We start from the raw sequence: 19,505 nt of genomic DNA on the forward strand, positions 1-19,505 counted from the left end.
CCCTAAGTGAGGTCATATTCGGTTCCTAACAGTTATCCCCCAAAACAAGAGCCAGGGACCAGCAAACCTCCATCCACACACCCCCTCCCACCAGCCACAGAAGCAGGACAGACTCACCAGTTTCATGTTTATTTTCAGAAAGTGATGAAAAACAAGAGATACATCCAGACATCACTCTCTACACAATAAATAGCCTCCCCACCCCAAAGAAATAAAAAAGGAAAAAGCATGTGTACACACCAGTTCAAAGTGACCTCTCGGTGAAATGTGCACCCCCTCCAACCCCTTCCTCTGCACCCAATCTCTTGTCTCCTCGCAGGTGGACCCAGTCCACCCAAGGTCACCTGAGTCCTCTCTCGGTTCCTGGTTGGCTGGCTGTTAGAAAAATCCACAGAACACAGGCGAGAGACAAACAGTTCAAAGTTGCTCTGCAGGGGACGGGGTAATGTCTCCAGTCCTGGCCTCTCCCCGACCCTCCCGCCAGAAGCCATGAAGTCCCTCTGGGGCCAAAACTTTCTGGAGTCCATTTTCCGCTCTCCGGGGAACCATCGGTCAGAAGCAGCACCAGGTACGTGACTGTAGTTCGGGCAGAAGAAAGGGCGGGGGACATTCCTGTCACCTTTCCTTGTGGGCCAGGAATCCTTGCACCTGTCCTTGCCCAGCCAACCACAACTTGGGGAAGGGATGGCTGGGGCTTCTCGGTCCCGTGTCTGTTTTCTAAGTGAGTTGGCGTCCTGCAACCCACTGGTATCTTCTCAGTTGGGAAAATAGTTATAAAAGTGGCCATCGGTTTCCTTATCAAAAGGGGAAGGGGCCCCAGCAGGAGAGGGGCTGTCCCCACTGGAAGGATAGGGGGATATCCGTCTTCTCTTAGACTCTCCTTCGCCTAGTCCTGAGTCGCTGGGCTCCTGCCGGAGAGGGGTGACCTCAGTCCACAGCGAGGGGGAGCCCTGTTCCTCTGGCCCCCGACCGTCTGAGGATCCCAGCCCAGGGTCCATGGGCAGAGTTCGCATGGGGCGGAACCAGCCAGCTGGGCTCATCTTGGGAGGGTACTGAGGGGCCACGGGCCAGCCAGCTCCGGGTGCCAGGACTTCTTGGCCACGGTAGTAGGGCACGGTGGGTCCAGGGGCAGAGGGCAGGAATGTGGGCTTCATGCTCACTGCTCGGAACTCGGCTTCATAACTGTGTTCCCGAGGTGTCCCCAGCCAGTAAGGCTGTGAGACCATATCCTTGGGTTGACTGGGAAGGTCGGGGTAGAAACGGCTGGGAACAGGATACTGGTTGGATAGAAGAGGCGAGTAGGGGTCTCCCCCAAGCAGTTGACAGTTGGGTGCAGGCGGGGAGGGAACACTGGCATCAACAGATGCATACATGCTAAAAACAAAACAACAACAACAAAACCAAAGAGAAAATGAGCAAACAAGTCACAAGCATATCTCTTCCTTCCCTGTTCCTCCTTCCCTGGCCTGCCTGTGCCCCAGACCCCAAAGCAGAGACAGGACGTGTTGGCCACTGATCTACAGTCCCATCTCAGAGAGACCCAAAGGCGAGTTGAATCCAGTGCACTTACGACTCAAAGTTCTCCCGGAATCCTTTGGCAAAGGGGTTATTGTCGATTTTCAGCTGCGTGATCTAGAGAGGGGAAATAGAGTTGCCTGAGTCGGCTGAGGCTCAGGGACTCCAGCTCCCGACAAGAGGGCTGTGACGGTCCCCTAGCAAATGCCTGTCCCCAGGCCCCTGTTGCCCCAGCCCTCACCTCAGCATTCTGGTAAGCAGTCACTGCAATGAACTGGGTCTCTTGGAAAGTAAAGATGTGTGTATTAGAAGCATTGCAGACGGCCTCTGGCTCTCCATCATTGACCTCCACGATGTGCAGCCGGGGCTGGTACTTATGGAGGGACTGCAGGACAATCATCTGGAGAGGGAGTGAGGTGGTGTCAGGGTCGTGGAAGGAGCTGGAAGTTTCCTCCTGACCCCATTGTGGTCTCATGACTGGATCCATTCACCCACCAGTGACTTTCAGCCCTACAGTGGGACTAGAAGGAATGCTGAGGACATCTTGTGCCTTCACCCATCCTGCACCATGCAACTTCTCTTTGGGGGCACCTATTCTAGCCCCCGTGACTTTCTTGATCCTTCATGTCGGTGAGACCAAGGTACAAGTATAGAGGTCATGTGTGCATATGCATGCCTCTGTGTGCTTGTGTGTAAGCAAGTATAGATGGAGGCTGGGGGACAACCTCAGTCACCATCCACTTTTTTAAAGACAGGGTCTCTCACACAGGCTTGGAACTCACCAAGGAGGCTGGCCGGCCAGTGAGCCCTAGGGATCCACCTGTCTCTGCCTCCCATTACAGCTTTTCTTTTCTTTGTTTAACATGAGTGTGCTCTAGGGATGAGACTCAGGTCCTTGTCTTTGCAAGGCAAATGCTTTACCAACTGAACTCTCTAGCTCAAGATTTAAAAAAAAGCAAAACAGGATTGAGTGTTGGACAATGGTGGTGCATGCTTTTAATTGCAGCACTCAGGAGGCAGAGGCAGGTGGATCTCTGAGTTGGAGGCCAGCCTGGTCTACAGAGTGAGTTCCAGGACAGCCAGGGCTACACAGAGAAACCCTGTCTTGGGAAGAGACAACAACGAAACCAGGATTGGGGCTGTAGGGATGGCTCGGCAGGCCAAGGCACCTGCTGCCAACCTCAGCAACCTGAGTTTGATCCCTGGGAGCCACATGATGTAAGAACACAACCCCAGCAAGTTGTCCTCCGACCTCCACAAACACAGCATAGCGCTCGTGCACCCCCACAACAAAATAAATACATGTGTTAAAAACAAAACAAAACAAAACAAAATCTTCGATTTTCAATGTGAGGATACATTGTATCCACTAGCTGGGTCACTGGGCCCCAACAAGGTTACAAATCATGATCTGGTGAACAAGCCCCCCAGGCTGGTTTGGCCTGTGCTGGCCTGAGAGTAAGCCCTGCCAAAGATCCAGTGTCCTCCATCTCAATATCTTCCCAAGGTGGATAGGAAAGAGCCAGAGTTCGGAGAGGAAGCAAAGGTATGCGGTGTAGAGTAGCTCAATTAATAGGATGCTTGTCTAGCATGCACCAGTCCCCAGGTGCAATATCCAGAACCACATAAACCAGGCATGTTGGTACATGCCTGAAATCTCAGCACTCTGGAGCTCGTGGCAGAAAGATCAGAAGTTCAAGGTCATCCTTGGCTATGTAGGGAGGAGAGGAGAGAAGAGGAGAGGGGAGGAGAGGAGAGGGAGGAGAGGAAAGAGAAGGGAAGGGAGAGAGGAGAGGGAGGAGAGGAGGGGGAGGAGAGGAGAGGAGAGGAGAGGGAGGAGAGGAGAGGAGAGGAAAGAGAAGGGAAGGGAGAGAGGAGGGGGAGGAGAGGAGAGGGAGGAGAGGGAGGAGAGGAGGGGGAGGAGAGGAGAGGAGAGGGGAGAGGAAAGAGAAGGGAAGGGAGAGAGGAGGGGGAGGAGAGGAGAGGGAGGAGAGGGAGGAGAGGAGGGGGAGGAGAGGAGAGGAGAGGAAAGAGAATGGAAGGGAGAGAGGAGAGGGAGGAAAGGAGAAGGAGGAGAGGAGAGGAGAGGAGAGGAGAGGGAAGAGAGGGGAAGGGAGAGGGAGGAGAGGAGAGGGAGGAGAGGAGAGAGAAGGGAAGGGAGAGAGGAGAGGAGAGGAGAGGAGAAGGAAGAGAGGGGAAGCGAGAGGGAGGAGAGGAGAGGGAGGAGAGGGGAGGGGAGGGGAGGAGAGGGGAGGGAGGAGAGGAGAGGGAGGAGAGGAGAGAGAAGAGAGGGGAGGGGAGGGGCGGAGAGGAGGAGAGGAGAGGAGACTCCAACAGTCCAGAGGGGTCTTAGGAAGTGTCAGAGGAGAAGGTCTCAGATTCAGAGCCAGGTGGGGCTGACAGTCCTACCTGGGTCATGTTGTTGGATGCCCCCTTGTTGTTGGTGAGTTTTAGTTTTCCAAACGAAACTTCCTGGCGCATCCAGTGGGCTCCAGTGTTGGGGGAGTCTGGGTGGACGTACAAACGGTTTCCTGTGGACAGTTAACCTTATTGCCAAGTAGCCCTTGAACAGCCCCTGGAGATGTGGGATTTTGCTTGTGCTGAGAGGAAGGTGAGAAAGATTCAGGGGAGGGACAGACAGGCTGAGCCGGGGCCAATGAGAGCAGAGGACTGAGCTGACTGTCCTCTGCTAAATTAGAGATGTGACAAGCCAAAGGAGGGCTGAGGTGGTCATAGGCTATAGAACTCAATCTTTCGCCTCAGGGGCAAGAGCTTGAGCAATCCACCAGGGGGCACCCAGCCCGGGAGGAAAAGCATGCCCGCCCATTGCTCCGAAAAGGGTCGTACCTGGCATGCTGCCCTCCGCCTTGCCACACTGCACCCACTTGCCACTCTGGTACCGCCAGTGGTGCTGGTCCACCAAGACCACATCCACAAACATCCTGTAATGACTTGTGGGCTCCAGTCCAGCCACAGTAAAAGAGAGGAATGGGAACATGCGCCTGTGGGGAACAGAGAAGCCCCAGGGTCCATCAGCCTCGTGGCCAGTCACCAGTGTGCACACGGTGTGCTGCCTCCAGCCTCCACCTGTTCAAGAGCCAACTGGCAAGTGTACCCCAAGTTAGCTTGTCAGTTGTTAAATGTAGATGGAACAGAAAATTACTTTGTAGGGCTAGAGAGATGACTCGGAGGGTAAGAACATGAACTGCTCTTCCAGAGGGTCGGACATCAGTTCTCAGCATCCATGTCAGATGGCTTACAATGGCCTGTAACTCCAGCTCCAAGGTGATCCAAAGCCTCTGGCCTCCACAGATGCCTGCATGTACAGGCACACAGACACACAGAGAAGCACATGTAGGCACACAAGGTACACACAGACACTCACACACACACATACACACTGAGGCACATGCAGGCTCACACACACATGCACACACAGAGACACACACACACACACACACACACACACACATAGGCACACACAGAAATGATTAAAAATAAATGTTTTTAAAAATTAAATTGTACTAGCTGGGTATGGTAGCACACACCTTTAATCCCAGTACTTAGGAAGTAGAGGCAGGAGGATCTGTGAGTTTGAGGCCAGCTTGGTCTACAGAGTGAGTTCCAGGGCAGCCAGGGCTACACAGAGAAACCTTGTCTCGAAAAACAAAACAAAATTTAAACTTAACAATTACATACATTCTAAAAAGCCACGGCATTCACTACTGAGTCTCCTTCCGTTGTCAGCCTTTGTTGTACTGTGGCCTGAGCTTGCGGTTATTTGTGTCTGTTGTATGAGGTAGCAGAGGCAAGACAGCTGTGCATCTCCCCCAGCTCTAGGTTCACACCCGTCAAGTTGGTAGTTTGGAATCAACCACGGTGAGCGCATTTACACCATGGGAATCAGCAGACACTATAAATCAGTGCCTAACTTCTGTAGTGCTGGTGACTCTGGATGTGTGCCCGGCAAGCACTGAGCTACATCCCAGCCTGTAGACTCTTGAGAATGCTTTCCTCTCAAAAGATCAGTGACTACATATTTATCTGGAAACCACCATCTCTGACATGAAGGTGCTTCCTGTGTGGGCCAAAGGCGCCAGCCAACTCTCCAGAGATGGTTCCCAAAAGGGTTAGGCCTCAGTTCCACGTCTCCACGGTGACTCTGTCACTCTGCAGTGTACTGACGCTGTACTCACTGACCGGCCCTCCCTGCCCCACGCATCTACAGGATGGCCTGCCCCAAGCCTGGGTCTTCCGAAACTCAGCACCACCCTAGGCGTCCAGAAGGCTCTAACTGTCCTTCTGCTTCAAGTCTTGGGCCCCAGCAAAAGAAAAGGTAGTGCATTGTCCCCTGCACTGGTCCCGTCGCTCTAGAGGGAGAGCCAGAAAAGGAAGCCCTCTCTTGCAGTGGCCTCCTCACCACTTCCACCAGCACTGCCCTATTATCGTGATCATTACAACCACCACCCCTATCATCACAACCACCACCACTCTCCACCGATATCTCCTCCATCGCTTTACACCTCTCTACCATCACAACCTCCACTGCTGCTAGTCTCCACAGCCACAATCAGCATCATCGCCATCATCTCTCCACGACTACAACCGCTGACTCTCTGGCCATCGCCTCTCTAGCTCCACCACCTCCACCATCTCCACCATCACCACAGACTGGACCACCTCCGCCATCTCCACCATCACCACAGACTGGACCACCTCCGCCATCTCCACCATCACCACAGACTGGACCACCTCCGCCATCTCCACCATCATACCCACCATCTCCATCACAGCTATAGCCACTGTCTTCCCGTTTGCCGTCACAGCATCACAATTTTCATCATAACCGTCACTACCACTGGCCTTCCGTCACCACAACCATCCTATCTCCAACCATACCACCCACCATCTCTTCCATCCACTTTAAGCGGCCGTCTCGGAGCCATCACCAGTTCCAATAACTGAGCTCTTTCTTCATGCCCCGGCAGACAGAGCAGGGCTGTCAGAGCAGCAGTGGCAAATCGTCATTGGATGTCCCTTCACATCCCTCCTCCCAGGGGGCCATACAGGATAGGAAAGCACTGGTCTCTCAGTCAAGAAACCTATAGACTAGACTAGCCTTGAACTCACATTATAGATAAGGATGACTTTGAACTTCTGGTCTACCTGCTTCCACTTCCAAAATGCTGGATTACAAGTGTGCACCACTGTACCCAGTTTGCGTAGTGCTGGGAATCCATCCAAGAGTTAGTGAATTCGAGACAAGAATTCTACCAACTTAGCTACATCTTTAGCCCAAGAAGTAAGTATTGGAAAACTGTGGGAGGCCAGGCGGTGGTGGCACACACCTTTAATCCCAGCACTTGGGAGGTGGAGTCAGGCGGATCTTTGTGAGTTCGAGGCCAGTCTGGTCTACAGTGCAAGATCCAGGACAGGCTCTGAAACTACATAGAGAAACCCTGTCTCAAAAAACTGCTGGGTTGGGGGAGAATATTTTCAATCCATTTCTCTCACTAACTCATTGTAAGGTCACTCAGATCACAGTCTCTAAAGCCAGAGAGATGGCTCAGAGTGGTTAAGAGCACCTGCTCTTCCGGAGGATGCAGACTTGGTTCCCAGCACCACATCAGGCAGCTCACAAGTGTTTGCCATCCCAGTTCCAGGGCATTCAACAGTCCATAGCCTACATGCATATGGCACACAAACTCACAAAAGCATACATACACATAAAAATAAATGAGTTCGAGGCTAGCCTATTCTACAAAGTGAGTTCTAGGATAGCCAGAGAAACCCTGTCTCAAAAAAAAACAAAACAAAAAATTAATTAATTAATTTTTAAAAATAGGGAGCAGGGTGCGGTGGTTCATATCTTTATTTTATTTTATTTTATTTTACTTTTGAAACAGGGTTTCACTGTGTACCTCTGGCTCTCCTGGAACTTGCTATGTAGACCGGGCTGGCCTCAGACTCACAAAGATCCACCTGCCATACCTGGCTTGGCACTCAACTTTAGTCTCAGCACTTTGAAGGCAGAGGCAAGTGGATCTCTGTGAGTCTGAGGCCAGCCTAGTCTACATATCAAGTTCCAGGACAGCCAGAGTTACATAATAGGGGTAGTGGGGGTTGGAGAGATGGCTCATCAATAAAGAGCACTAACTGCTTTTCTGAACAACCTGAATTTAATTCTCAGCACCCACATGATGGCCCACAACCATCTGTAAGACCAGTTCCAGGAGATCCAATACTACTCTCTCAGGTATTAGGCATGCATGTAGCGCACATAACATCCATACACATATGGTTCACATTCATATATGCTGACATAACATTATATATATATGCTTACCTCCTTGAGTGCTGAGATGAAAGTTGTGCACCACCCATGCCTGGCTTCAGAGGTAAGCATATCTCTGTAAGTTCAAGCCCAAGCTGGTCTACAAAATGAATTCTAGGACAGACAGGACTACACAGAGAAATTCTGTCTAAAAACTAAATAAACAAATATTACATATATAAATTGTATATATATAGTTTCTTATATTGTGACCAGTTCTCATTCAAACTTCTTATTCTAAAGAAATAGAAAGGAATATCTCTTTTGGTAGTGCTAAGTATAGAATCTGGGGCCTTGTGCATGCTAGGCAAATGCTCGACCACTAAGCCATATCCCCAGCCTCAGAACATGTTTACACTAGCCAGTTCATCAAGCAGTCCTTTGAGATATAAAATGTTCCTCCAAACTTTATACTGGAAGACACTGAGGCTTATAGACAGATGTTGATGACAGTCCCACGCTACTGTCCCTCTGTCCCTCTGTCCTACTCTTATCTTCCTAGGGGGTGACAAGAGACACAGGAAGTCAAGGAGATGGGAAGTCTTAGTTCCACTTAAAAAGATGGTGAGATGTTGTGCAATCATGAAGACCTGAGTTCTCACTATCCACGTTAAAGAAGGAGGAAGAGGAGGAAGAGAAGCCTTATATGGTGGCATATACCTATAATCCCAGGACTGGGGAGGCCGAGACATTTAGATTCTTGGGGTTTGCCAGCCAGACTAGCCTACTTGATGAACTCTAGGCTAGTGAAAGACCCTGTCTCAAAAAAATAATAAACAAGTCAAGTGTGTTGGCACACACCTTTAATCCCAGAACTTGGGAGGCAGATGCAGATGGAACATTGTGAGTTTGAGGCCAGCCTGGTCTACATAAAGAGTTCCAGGACAGCCAGGGCTACAAAGAGAGAAAGAAGAGGAGGAAGGAAGGAAGGAAAAGAGGGAAGGAAGGAAGGAAGGAAGGAAGGAAGGAAGGAAGGAAGGAAGGAAGGGAAAGAGAGGATGATGACTGAGGAATGACTTGCTAGGTTGACCAATGGCCTCCATACACGTGTGCACACCTGTACATGTAAACACACACACACACACACACACACACACACACACACACACACACACACGGCTAACATTACAGTAGAATCCCAAAATAACTCCCTGATTTACTTGTCACTTGGCTGGGAAGAAAACAGCAGTGGAGATGGATGTGGTACCATTTTGACCTCCATGAAACTACTTGTCACATCACCTTCAGGGGGCAGAGCCATGACCCCATAACTCTCTGCTGCCCCAAGGGCTAACTCATCTAGAGATGATTTGAAGGGTCGTGGGACATGGCTGGGGACAGAGTGAGTTCCAGGCCAGTCAAGGCTACATAGTGAGACCTTGCTTCCTAAAACAAACGATGACTCCTTCCAGATATTGACCAACTTTCTGGCTAAGTCTTCCTCAGAGCAGGTAAAGAAGAGCAGCTCTGCAGCTCTGTGTAGCCATTTGCAAGTGACTGTGTAATTCCTAGTCCATGAGTTCAGACTTGGGAGGAGGGGGAAGATGTCTCTGGATGCCTGAGAACATTTTGCACTCTGTAAGTACGAGACATTGTCAAAATACGTTCTGAGGTCACAACAGTAGTTGTCTTTGGGAGGATATTTTTTCAGTAGTTACCTCAGCATTGGATGGTACACGGTTTAAAATTTTTTTTTTTTTTACTTATTTATTGGAGAGGGCATGGCACACTTGAGGAAGTTGGTTCTCTCCTTCTCAATGTGTGGGTTTCAGGTATAGAACTCAGGCCATCAGCCTTGGAGACAGGGTTTCTCTCTAGTTTTGGTGCCTGTCCTGGATCTCACTCTGTAGCCCAGGCTGGCCTCGAACTCATAGAGATCCACCTGGCTCTGCCGAGTGCTGGGATTAAAGGCGTGCGCCACCATCGCTCAGCCTATTTTGCTTATTTTTTTTTAAGAAAGGGTCTCAGTATGGAGCCCAGGTTATCTTTGAACTTATGATCTTCCTGCATCTGAGTGCTGTGATTGTAGGATCACATACAGGCACCATGGGTGTGCCCAGATTTTAAAATAAGCAGGGTTTTTTGTTGTTGTTTTGTTTTTGTTTTTGTTTTTTTAGATCTGAAAAGTTGAGCTAGGAATAAGAGTGCTTGCCTTGCACCCATGAGACCCTGAGTTCAATATTGCACCACCAACAATAAAAATTTGGGAACTGGAGAGGTGGCTCAGCGGTTAAAAATACTTGCTCTTGCACAGGACCAGGGTTCAATTCCTAGCACCCACATAGCGGCTCTCAAGCATCTGTAACTCCAATTTCAATATCCTCTTTCTGACCTCTGAAGGGACCAGCCAGGCACAAGGCTCATATACATACATGTGAGGAAAACACTCATGCACATAAATAAAATAAATCTAAATGAAAAAAAATCTAAAAGGTTAGTGGGATATAATGGCTCCCACCTATAATCCCAGCACTTAGGAGGCTGAGGAAGAAACTGTGCCTGTCCAAGAGCAGGGTAGCCTGAACACAGAGAGCCCCTGGCTAGCTACAGAGTGAGCCTCTGTCTCAAAAATAAAATAAAGCCGGCTGGTGGTCACTTGGATCTACGAGTTCAAGGCCAGCCTGGTCTACAGACTGAGGTCCAGGACAGCCAAGGCTATTACAAAGGGCTGTCTCAACCCCCCTCCCAAAATAATCATAAATAAATATAATAATAATAATAAAAGTAAGAGGCTACAGAGATGGCTCAGTGGTTAGGGGTACTTTCTGCTCTTGCAGGGCACCTGGGCTTGATTCTATATGAGCTCATAACGGCCTGTAATTCCAGTTCCAGGAGCTCTGACCTCCAACCTCCATAGGCTCCCTCACACATGTAGTTAGTATATATGCATACATTCACTCACATACACACACACCCATAAAAATTAAATGGATATTTAGAAAGTAATAAGTTAAAACATTAATTACAAGTTGTGGGAGCCGGGAATACGGAGAAAGGGAACTAACAGTGGCTGTGGCCCTACCTCACACCAAGCCGAAATTTTTCTCGCCGTATTTTTCTCGCCGTCCTGGCTTCAAACATTACCAAACAAACTTGCAAACTGAGCTGCTTAACAACAGCTCTCCCCAAAGTTATCTTAATTATAATAATCAACCAATCACACTCAGAAAAAGTGGGGATTACCAGCAATTAATACCCACCCACACGCCCACGGAGACCCGGCCTCTCTCCCCTACTGAGAATATCTGCTGTCAGCTGCTGTTTGTATTTACCACCCCATTCACAACACACACTGCACACAGAAACACTGGCCCGGCCTGTATGCAGCACTTCCAGGTTGCTCCGTCTTCAAAAATACACAAAAGGGATCCCAGAGTCTCTCTTTTTTTTTTTTTTTTCCTTTATTCTTTTTTGGTTTTTTTGAGACAGGGTTTCTCAGTGTAGTTTTGGTGCCTGTCCTGGAGCTCACTTTGTAAACCAGGCTGGCCTCGAACTCACAGAAATTGAATTCACAGAGATCGGCCTGGCTCTGCCTCCCCAGTGCTGGGGTTAAAGGCATGCACCACTGCCACCCGGCTTCTTTTTTCTTTTTAAGATATTACATTTAGCAGTGGTGGCGCTCAGGAGGCAGAGGCAGACAGATCTGAGTTCAAGCCAGTCTGGTCTACAGAGTGAGTTCCAGGACAGTCAGGGCTACACAGAGAAACCCTGTCTTGAAACACAAACAAAAAGAAAGAAAACAAAGAAGAAAGAAAAGCCTTACATTCTATTATTTTTATCTTGGAGGTTTGTGTACGTCTGTGGATGCACACGGGCACGGAGAGATCAGAGGACAACCTGCCAGAGCCAGTGCTCTCCTTCCGAGTCGGTCCAGGGATCTGAACTCAGGCCATCAGGATGGTCAGGAAGCTCCTTTACTGCTGAGCTGTCTCTCTAGCCCGCCCCAAATGCTAGTCTCCATTTCCCTCTCTGAGCCCCCACTTGAGTGTTTGCATCATCTTCACAGCAGGCGCCATCCACCTCTCCCCGCTCAGAATCTACCGCAATGCCACTGAGCACCCCAGTAGGTGGGTCCAGGGTGGGTGGGAGAGGAAGGACCAGGGACCCAGTGAGTCAGCCAGGAGGAAAGGCTGAGGGGCTGTGGGTGGGTCTGGGATGGAAGAATTTTTCAAAAGGAAAGAAGCTCTGTGGGTGATGTGGTGGTGACTCGCAGGTCATTGGAACCACAGAGGGAACAGGCCAGCCTGCCAAAGGAAAAGGACAGAAAGGAAGCTGCCCTGAGCCTAAACTCTACAGCAAAAGGAAACAGCCCCAGGCTCGGCCGCTCACCGGAGCTCAAGCAGCGAAGACAGCAGAGGCCTTGGGGCTTGGTAGGGCTGAATTTTGAAGGTGGTGTGTCCTGTCTTCTTCCCAGGATGGAGCCCCTGGGAACCTGATCCGAGGGGAGGTGTCAAAGGAAAGGATGAGCAGCCACTGCCTCCATCCAACAGGGATGCGGATCTAAAGTGTGAGGACCGACCGCCATATACACAATGCAAGCAGATTCTTAGGAAACATTCAGAAGGCATTTAGGGATTTCTTTTTCAGTTTTGCTGATGGTATTTTATTATTTATTTGTTTGTTTATTGATGTGTGTGTATGTGTACATGTATGCATGTATATGCATGTCCATATAGAAGCCAGAGCCAGAGGACAAGCTGGGGTATCATTCCTCAGGCACTATCATTCATTCATTCATTCATTCATTCATTCATTCACTTACTTACTTACTTACTTACTTACTAATTTGGCTTTCCAAGATAGGGTGTCTCTGTTTGGTTGGTTGGTTGGTTGGTTGATTTTCAAGACAGTTTCTCTGTGTAACAGCCCTGGCTGTTCTGGAACTCACTCTGTAGACCAGGCTGACCTTGAACTCACAGAGATCCACCTGCCTCTGCCTCCCAAATGCTGGGATTAAAAGTGTGCGCCACCACACTTGGCTCCTACAATACAAGGTTTTTCATTGGCCTAGAGCTCTCTGATTAGTCTGGGCTGGCTATTATTATTAATAATAATAAATTACAAACACCACCACACCTGGCTAATTGGCTAGTTTTTGGTTTTTGTTTTCAAAACAGGGTTTCAGGGAGGCAGAGCCAGGTAGATCTCTGTGAGTTCGAGGCCAGCCTGGTCTACAGAGTGAGATCCAGGACAGGCACCAAAACTACACAGAGAAACCCTGTCTCCAAAAACAAAAAACAAACAAACAAACAAACAAAACAAAACAAAACAAAAAGCAAGGGCTGGAGAGATGGTTCAGTTTAAAGAGCACCAACTGCTCCTCCAGAGGTCCTGAGTTCAATTCCCAGCACCCACATGGTGGCTTACAACCACCTGTAATGAGTCTGGTGCCCTCTTCTGGCTTGCAAGGACACATGCAGACAGAACACTGTATGTATAATAAATAAATCTTGAAAGAGAGAGAGAGAGAGAGAGAGAGAGAGAGAGAGGGAAAGGAAGGAAGGAAGGAAGGAAGGAAGGAAGGAAGGAAGGAAGAAAGAAAGAAAGAAAGAAAGAAAGAAAGAAAGAAAGAAAGAAAGAAAGAAAGAAAGAAAGAAAGAAAGAAAGAAAGAAAGAAAGAAAGAAAGAAACTGAATTTATGGGCTGGAGAGGTAGTTCAGAGGTTAAGAGCACTGGCTGTTCTTCCAGAGGACCTGGGGGTTCAATTCTCACCAACCACAAGGTGGCTCACAGCCATCTGTAATGAGATCTGGCGCCCTCTTCTGGCTTGCAGGCATACATACAGGCAGAACAACATATACATAATAAATAAATAAATCTTAGAAAAAAAAACAGGGTTTCTTCGTGTACCCCATGCTATCCTGGAACTCACTCTGTAGAACAGGCTGGCCTCGAACTCATAGAGATCTACCTGCCTCTGCCTCCCAAGTGCTGGGGTTAAAGGTGTGTGCCATAATGCCTAACTTACGTTTTCTTAGCATGGGTTCTGGGACTCAAACTCCGGTCCTCATATTTATAAAGTAAGCACTTCACTCACTAAACAATCTCTCCAGCCCTGGTTTGTTTGTTTGTTTGTTTGTTTGTTTGTTTTGTTGTTGTTGTTGTTATTGTTTCTTTCTCTTTTTCTTTTTTCCTTTTGCTGATGGTGGTGGTGGTGGACAGTACCCATGTGCCACAGTGCATGTTTGGAGGTCAGAGGACAAATTGTGTGAGGGAGTTCTCACTTTCAACCATGTGGGTCCTGAGAATCAAACTGAGGTCGACGGGCTTGGCAGTAAGTGTCTCTACCCACTGAGGCATTGTTCCAGCCCATTTTTTTTTCAGGTTCCAGTTTCAAGCCAAGCATGGTTGCAGTGCCCACTTATAGTCCCAGCATTTGGGAGGCTGAAGCAGGTGAATTGAGAATTCCAGGCCAGCCTGGGTGACATGAAGTAAGACCTCGTCTCAACTAAATCAAACAACAAAAATCCACTTTCAGAGGAACATACAGATTGCAGGCAGGAAGATCCCCAATTTCAGGATAATTTTGATTGCATGGAAAAATCCTATCTCAAAATAACCACAACATGGTGAATGCCTTTAATGGCAGCACTCGGGCAGGGCAGGCGGATCTCTGTGAGCTTGAGGCCAGCCTGATCTACAAGGTGAGTTCCAGGACAGCTGAGCCTGAATAGTGAGACCCTCTCTCAAAAACCAAACAAAAACCAATCAAACAAACAAAATAACCACAAGGGTAAAAAAAAAAAAGACCAAACATTTTTAAGCTAAGCCTGCTACATTTTTCTACTTTTAATTTTAATTTTGTTTTTGCTTTTGGGGGTTTGTTTGTTTGTTTTGGGGGGTTGTTGTTGTTGCAGTTTTTCTTTTTCTTTTTTCTTTTTTTTTTTTGGAGCTGAGGACCAAACCCAGGGCCTTGCACTTGCTAGGTAAGCGCTCTACCACTGAGCTAAATCCCCAACCCCCCCCTTTTTTTTTGGTTTTTCTAGACAGGGTTTCTCTGTAGTTTTGGTGCCTGTTCTAGATCTCACTCTGTAGACCAGGCTGGCCTGGAACTCACAGAGATCCACCTACCTCTGCCTCCCGAGTGCTGGGATCAAAGGCGTGCGCCACCATGCCCAGCTTTCTACTCTTATATAGTGGGGTTTGTCATGATAAACAGCTGGTTAGGGTTGTGGCTCAGTACTGGAGTGTCTGTGTCTGCACAGGGCCCTGGGCTAAATTTTTAGCATTGAAAAGAAAAGTTAATTAATGTTGGTTCTTTGAGACAGCGTGTCAACAGGCATGGTGGCACATACCTATAATCCTAGCACTGGGGAGGCAAAAAGATCTGCAGTTCAAAGCAAGCCTTTGCTACATAGCAGAGAGAAAGAGAAGGGGGGGGGGAACTCACTAGGTAGCTAGCACAGGCTAGTTTCCAGTTATCACCCCCAGCTGTCTCCCAAAAATATGTCTAGCATACACTAGGCCCTGGGTTCCAGTCACAGCCCTAAAACAAAAAGGGGGAAAGAAAGGGAGAGATCCCAAGTGGCCCAGTGAAAACTCTGTAGGAACACACAGGGGAGGAGGCCATGGGAGTCCAAACAGTGACACAGTCAGAGTGTGCCGCTCCTAACGCCTCCCCTAACAGCTCACAGACAGACAGGCCCCAGCCCAGCCCAGCAGTCACTAAGTTCTGGCCGATGCTGACCACCCCATTCCATCAGACTGGAGGAGCTGAGGCCTGACAGTGCAATGAGAAGACCTGACCAGGCCCCAGGATGAGAAGGCTCCTGCTCCCGAGACTCCGCAATCACAGAGTTAGAGGCCCCACCTAGTCTGCTGTGTGAGAGTGTAAGCAACTGGTTGTCCCTGTGTCTCTCGATGTTCGTAACCATGAAATGGGGAGAATGCCTGGCCTACCTAACCCGCTGTGAAATGTTGAAAGTATGCTGGGTGCGCCACAGACGGTGTAGGTGGCTGTCTCTACTTGTGGCTGGGGAGCCTGGAAAAAGAGGAGTAGACGGGTACCATCTGAGCCCTAGTCCCAGCTTCACCAGCTGTGGGCTCAGAAGAGTCCCTCGCTGCCTCTGGGCCTGTTTCTCTGTCTGTGTAGTGAGAGGCAGGAGTGTCTGGATCCTTCCAGTTCAGATACTCTGGGACTAGAAACCCTGCCAGTGTCTGGTGACACCCAGAGACAGGTCTGGGGAGCAGAGAAGAATCATCAGAAGGCTTTGGAGATGAAGGGTGGGCCATGAACAAACACATGGTTTATCCTCGGTTCATTCCAGGGAGAAAGAACAAGTCAGCAGCTTGAAACCAGTTGAAGTTAGCAGCTAGGTCCCTCCACCCGCTACAGACATCATCTGGAGGGAATATACTCTAGTAATGCCACTTTGGGACTGAGCAAGAACCCCACCCTTGCAATCTCTCATTTACTTCCTGAGTCTCCATCCCGACACACCACATCCTAACCCACTAATGGCAAAGTCCAAGAACATATAGAGAGAGCCCTGGCTGGTCCCCACTGCCTCTTCCCATAAGACACAGAGGGTCCGTCCACTCAGGTATTGCATGCTAAATGACCCCTCACAAACTCAAGTTTCTCTTTCTTTCTTCAGCAAAGAGACTCCATCCGGAAGCAGCAGGCTGAGCTGCAAGCCTTACCACTAAGACAACAGCCCGGGGGACCTCCATCTTCTCCCAGGCTGGACTGATGAATAGCTGGGTAAGGAAGCGGGCACATTTTTAGCACCAGCTTCAAAGGGCACAGTTCGAGACTGGACACCAGCTGGGACTGGTTCTGAGTTTGGCCTGTTCAGGATGTGGGCATTTGTGCCTTCGTAAGTTTTACTGTCCCCACCTCTCCACAACACACACACACACACACACACACACACACACACACACACACACACACACACACACACACACACACACACACTTCTCTCTCTCTCTCTCTCTCTCTCTCTCTCTCTCTCTCTCTCTCTCTCTCTCTCTCTCCAGACATATGATATCAAAGTAAGACCGGAAAAGAAACTTGGCGACCGTTTCTCCATGTCACCAAATCCCAGTCTGTCCTGCCACCCCCCATACACCAAAGCTACCCTGAGCCCAGCAGCAGCAAAGAAGACACCGAGATCCCAGAAGATTCTGCCCCCAACACTTCAGTTTCCCTACACAGGGACTGAGAGGTGGCCAGGATCTGTCAGGCCCAGAATACTCTCTTCCCCGTTGCCCTCTGCGACCCCAGGCAAGGAGCAAGTCTGGGACCCTCTAGCCAACTCTTGGTGAAGCAAGAGTCACCCTTTCCTCTGTACCAAAGTAACTTCTAATTGCGCCCACACCATCATCTCTGTGCTTTTTTGATCTCTGACTGTTAGTGTGACACCCTCGGCCTCCACGGCTCTCCAGAGCTTGCGGCGTCCTCACTGCTGTCCTGCTTTCTCCTAAGTCTCCTAAGACTGAAGCTCTGACTGCGAACACGAAGACTCAGCAACCTTCAGCTTCAGAATTAAAAAAAAAAAGAGGAAAGTCCTGGTTCCGGCGGCGGGCCATGGAGTCGAGGCCAGACCCCCGCCTGCTCCGCCCTGCGAGCTCGCAGGGCTCTGCGCGCGCCACACTCACCGTCCTTGCTTAGTGATGATCATCTCTGTCTGGTGCTGGTTGAACTTGGACCACAACAGGTGGTTGCTGAGCGCGACTCTCAACTTCCCCGACACCTCCAGCCCCGCGGGCAGTGCGTAGTCCTCTCGCGGCCCTGGGTAGAGCCCGGCACGCGGGTCCGGGGCCGCGTAGCCATCCCCGGGCGGGTAGCCCTCGGCACCCGCGGGCGGCGGGAAGGGTTCGCCCGGTCCAGGGAAGCCGGCCGCCTGGGCCCGGGGCGGGTAGGCGTAGGCGCCGAGGAAGCGGCCCGGGGCGGCAGGCACCAGGGCGCCCCCAGAATAGGGCGTCCCCAGGCTGCCACCTGCACGGCGATCGGTCGGGTCCTGTGCGCCCGGCTCGGGATAGAAGAAGCGATGCTGCTGGTCCGCTCCGGGCCCCCGGCCCTCGTCACTCGGCATCGGCTCGGTGCCGGTCAGCATGTCTCCGCAGCCCGGCTCCACGATGCCCATCCGAGGCGGGCTGGGCGCCTTCCCGCAGCCGTCGAGGAGGCCAGAGGGTGTGGGGGCAGGGGAGACGGAGGGGGGGTCGGGGGTGGAGTCCGGGGAGGAGTGGAACGCCACTCAAACCCGGGCTGGGACGCCTGGCCCCTGAGCGCGCGTTGGGGAGACGCGCAGCGGCTCCGGGGCTCCCTCTCCAGCGGACCGCTGTCACTAGCGGCGCGGCGGCCTTCGCTGTGGCTTTATGAAGCTCCTTGGGTCCCCTCACCCCTCCACTTCGGCCCCGCCCCGCCTCGCCCCGCCCCCTCGTGGCTAATACAGCGCGAATTCGCTTTTAGTGAGGACTGAAGCCCCCCTCCCCCCCAGTGGAGACCAGTAAGTCTCTGTGCGCCCCGAATCTGGGAGAGTCAACCTGCCACCTGAAACTCGAGCGGGTTCTCTCCCCAGGAAATTCCGCCCATCCTGGAAGGTACAGCAAAGGCCCTTTCCCCAGATGGGACCATCAGATCATTCTCACGGCTCTGGCAGGCTCGGAGCTACTTGGATTTTACGTATTCAACAGATATTTATTGCTGCCTCTTGTATGCCCAGGCTCTGTGACTTTGCACGAAATGTTTGCCTGCTTTCTTTTGGCTAGAGACCCCTCATCACTGCCACCACCACCCCAGCCGGAGGATGATATTTGTCCGTCTAGCCCAAGAGCTGATTTGGAAGCTGTTGAACAACAAGCTCCCAAAACATTGCACCCAAAGCAGCCCACCGTGGGCTGGGCTGGCTGAAATACTCCCACAAAAGCTCGTTCACGTGGCGAAGCAGCCAGTTAAAGACACGGGAAGTAGCGCTTCTGCCTGTCAGTGTTCAGAGTCCCAGGGCTGACTGCCTGTGATTCGGGTGTGTGGGACCTGGGTAAGTCACTTCCTTTGCCTGAAAGTCAGTCCCTCAGGCCTGATGGGGTTGGCTGGGGGAAATAAACATTTGAATTGGGGGCGGGGGGCTGTGAACCTTACCCCGGCGGCTCTGTGTGCTGCATTTTCCATTCTGTTAGAGAGGAAACAAAGTGGCTAGCAGGCACTCAGAGCTGGTTGATAGCCCTCTGATGGAGGAGTGTCCTTCCTCTGCTGTTCCGTTCTGCTAAGGTAAGCCACACGTTTTGAGAAGTAACCCTCTTCTCCTAGTTGAAAATGAACCCCATTGGGAGTTTTCTTATGAAAGAAAAACATCCTTGGGGGCTGAGGATGTAGTTCAGTTGATGGAGTGCTTGCCTAGCGTACACCAAGCTCTGGTTCCATCCCCAGCATTGAACAGATGGGGCATGGTGTCAAGCCTTGTAATCCCAGCACTTGAGAAGGGAGGCAGAGGACCAAAAGTTTAAGGTCATTCTCATCCACAATTTGGGCCAGCCTGGGTCACGTGGGATCCTATCTCAAAAATAAGTAAATAAAAATTAAAGCATCATTTAAAAGTAATGTGTTTATTGTGTGTATTGTGGGCGTGTGTGCATGTTCGGAGTTCAGAGGACAGCGGTGTGGAGTCAGTGCTCTCCTTCCATCTGTTTGTGGGTGCTGGATCTCGAACTC

The 19,505-nt window shown here is 50.4% G+C and overlaps 1 protein-coding gene across 1 annotated transcript; it reads right to left on the minus strand.

The window, feature by feature from the left end:
• Positions 1–755: 755 nt before the first annotated feature.
• Positions 756–18,143, minus strand: Tbx21 (T-box transcription factor 21). Its single transcript, XM_036194497.1, has 6 exons — positions 17,453–18,143; positions 4,363–4,517; positions 3,925–4,046; positions 1,757–1,915; positions 1,571–1,632; positions 756–1,374 (listed from the first exon to the last, which is right to left on the minus strand). Exons 1-6 carry the CDS (start codon positions 17,938–17,940, stop codon positions 756–758), a joined length of 1,605 nt encoding a protein of 534 aa, XP_036050390.1. The 5' UTR covers positions 17,941–18,143.
• Positions 18,144–19,505: the final 1,362 nt, after the last annotated feature.

Source organism: Onychomys torridus, chromosome 8 (genome assembly GCF_903995425.1).
Source record: "Onychomys torridus chromosome 8, mOncTor1.1, whole genome shotgun sequence".
NCBI lineage: Eukaryota > Metazoa > Chordata > Mammalia > Rodentia > Cricetidae > Onychomys > Onychomys torridus.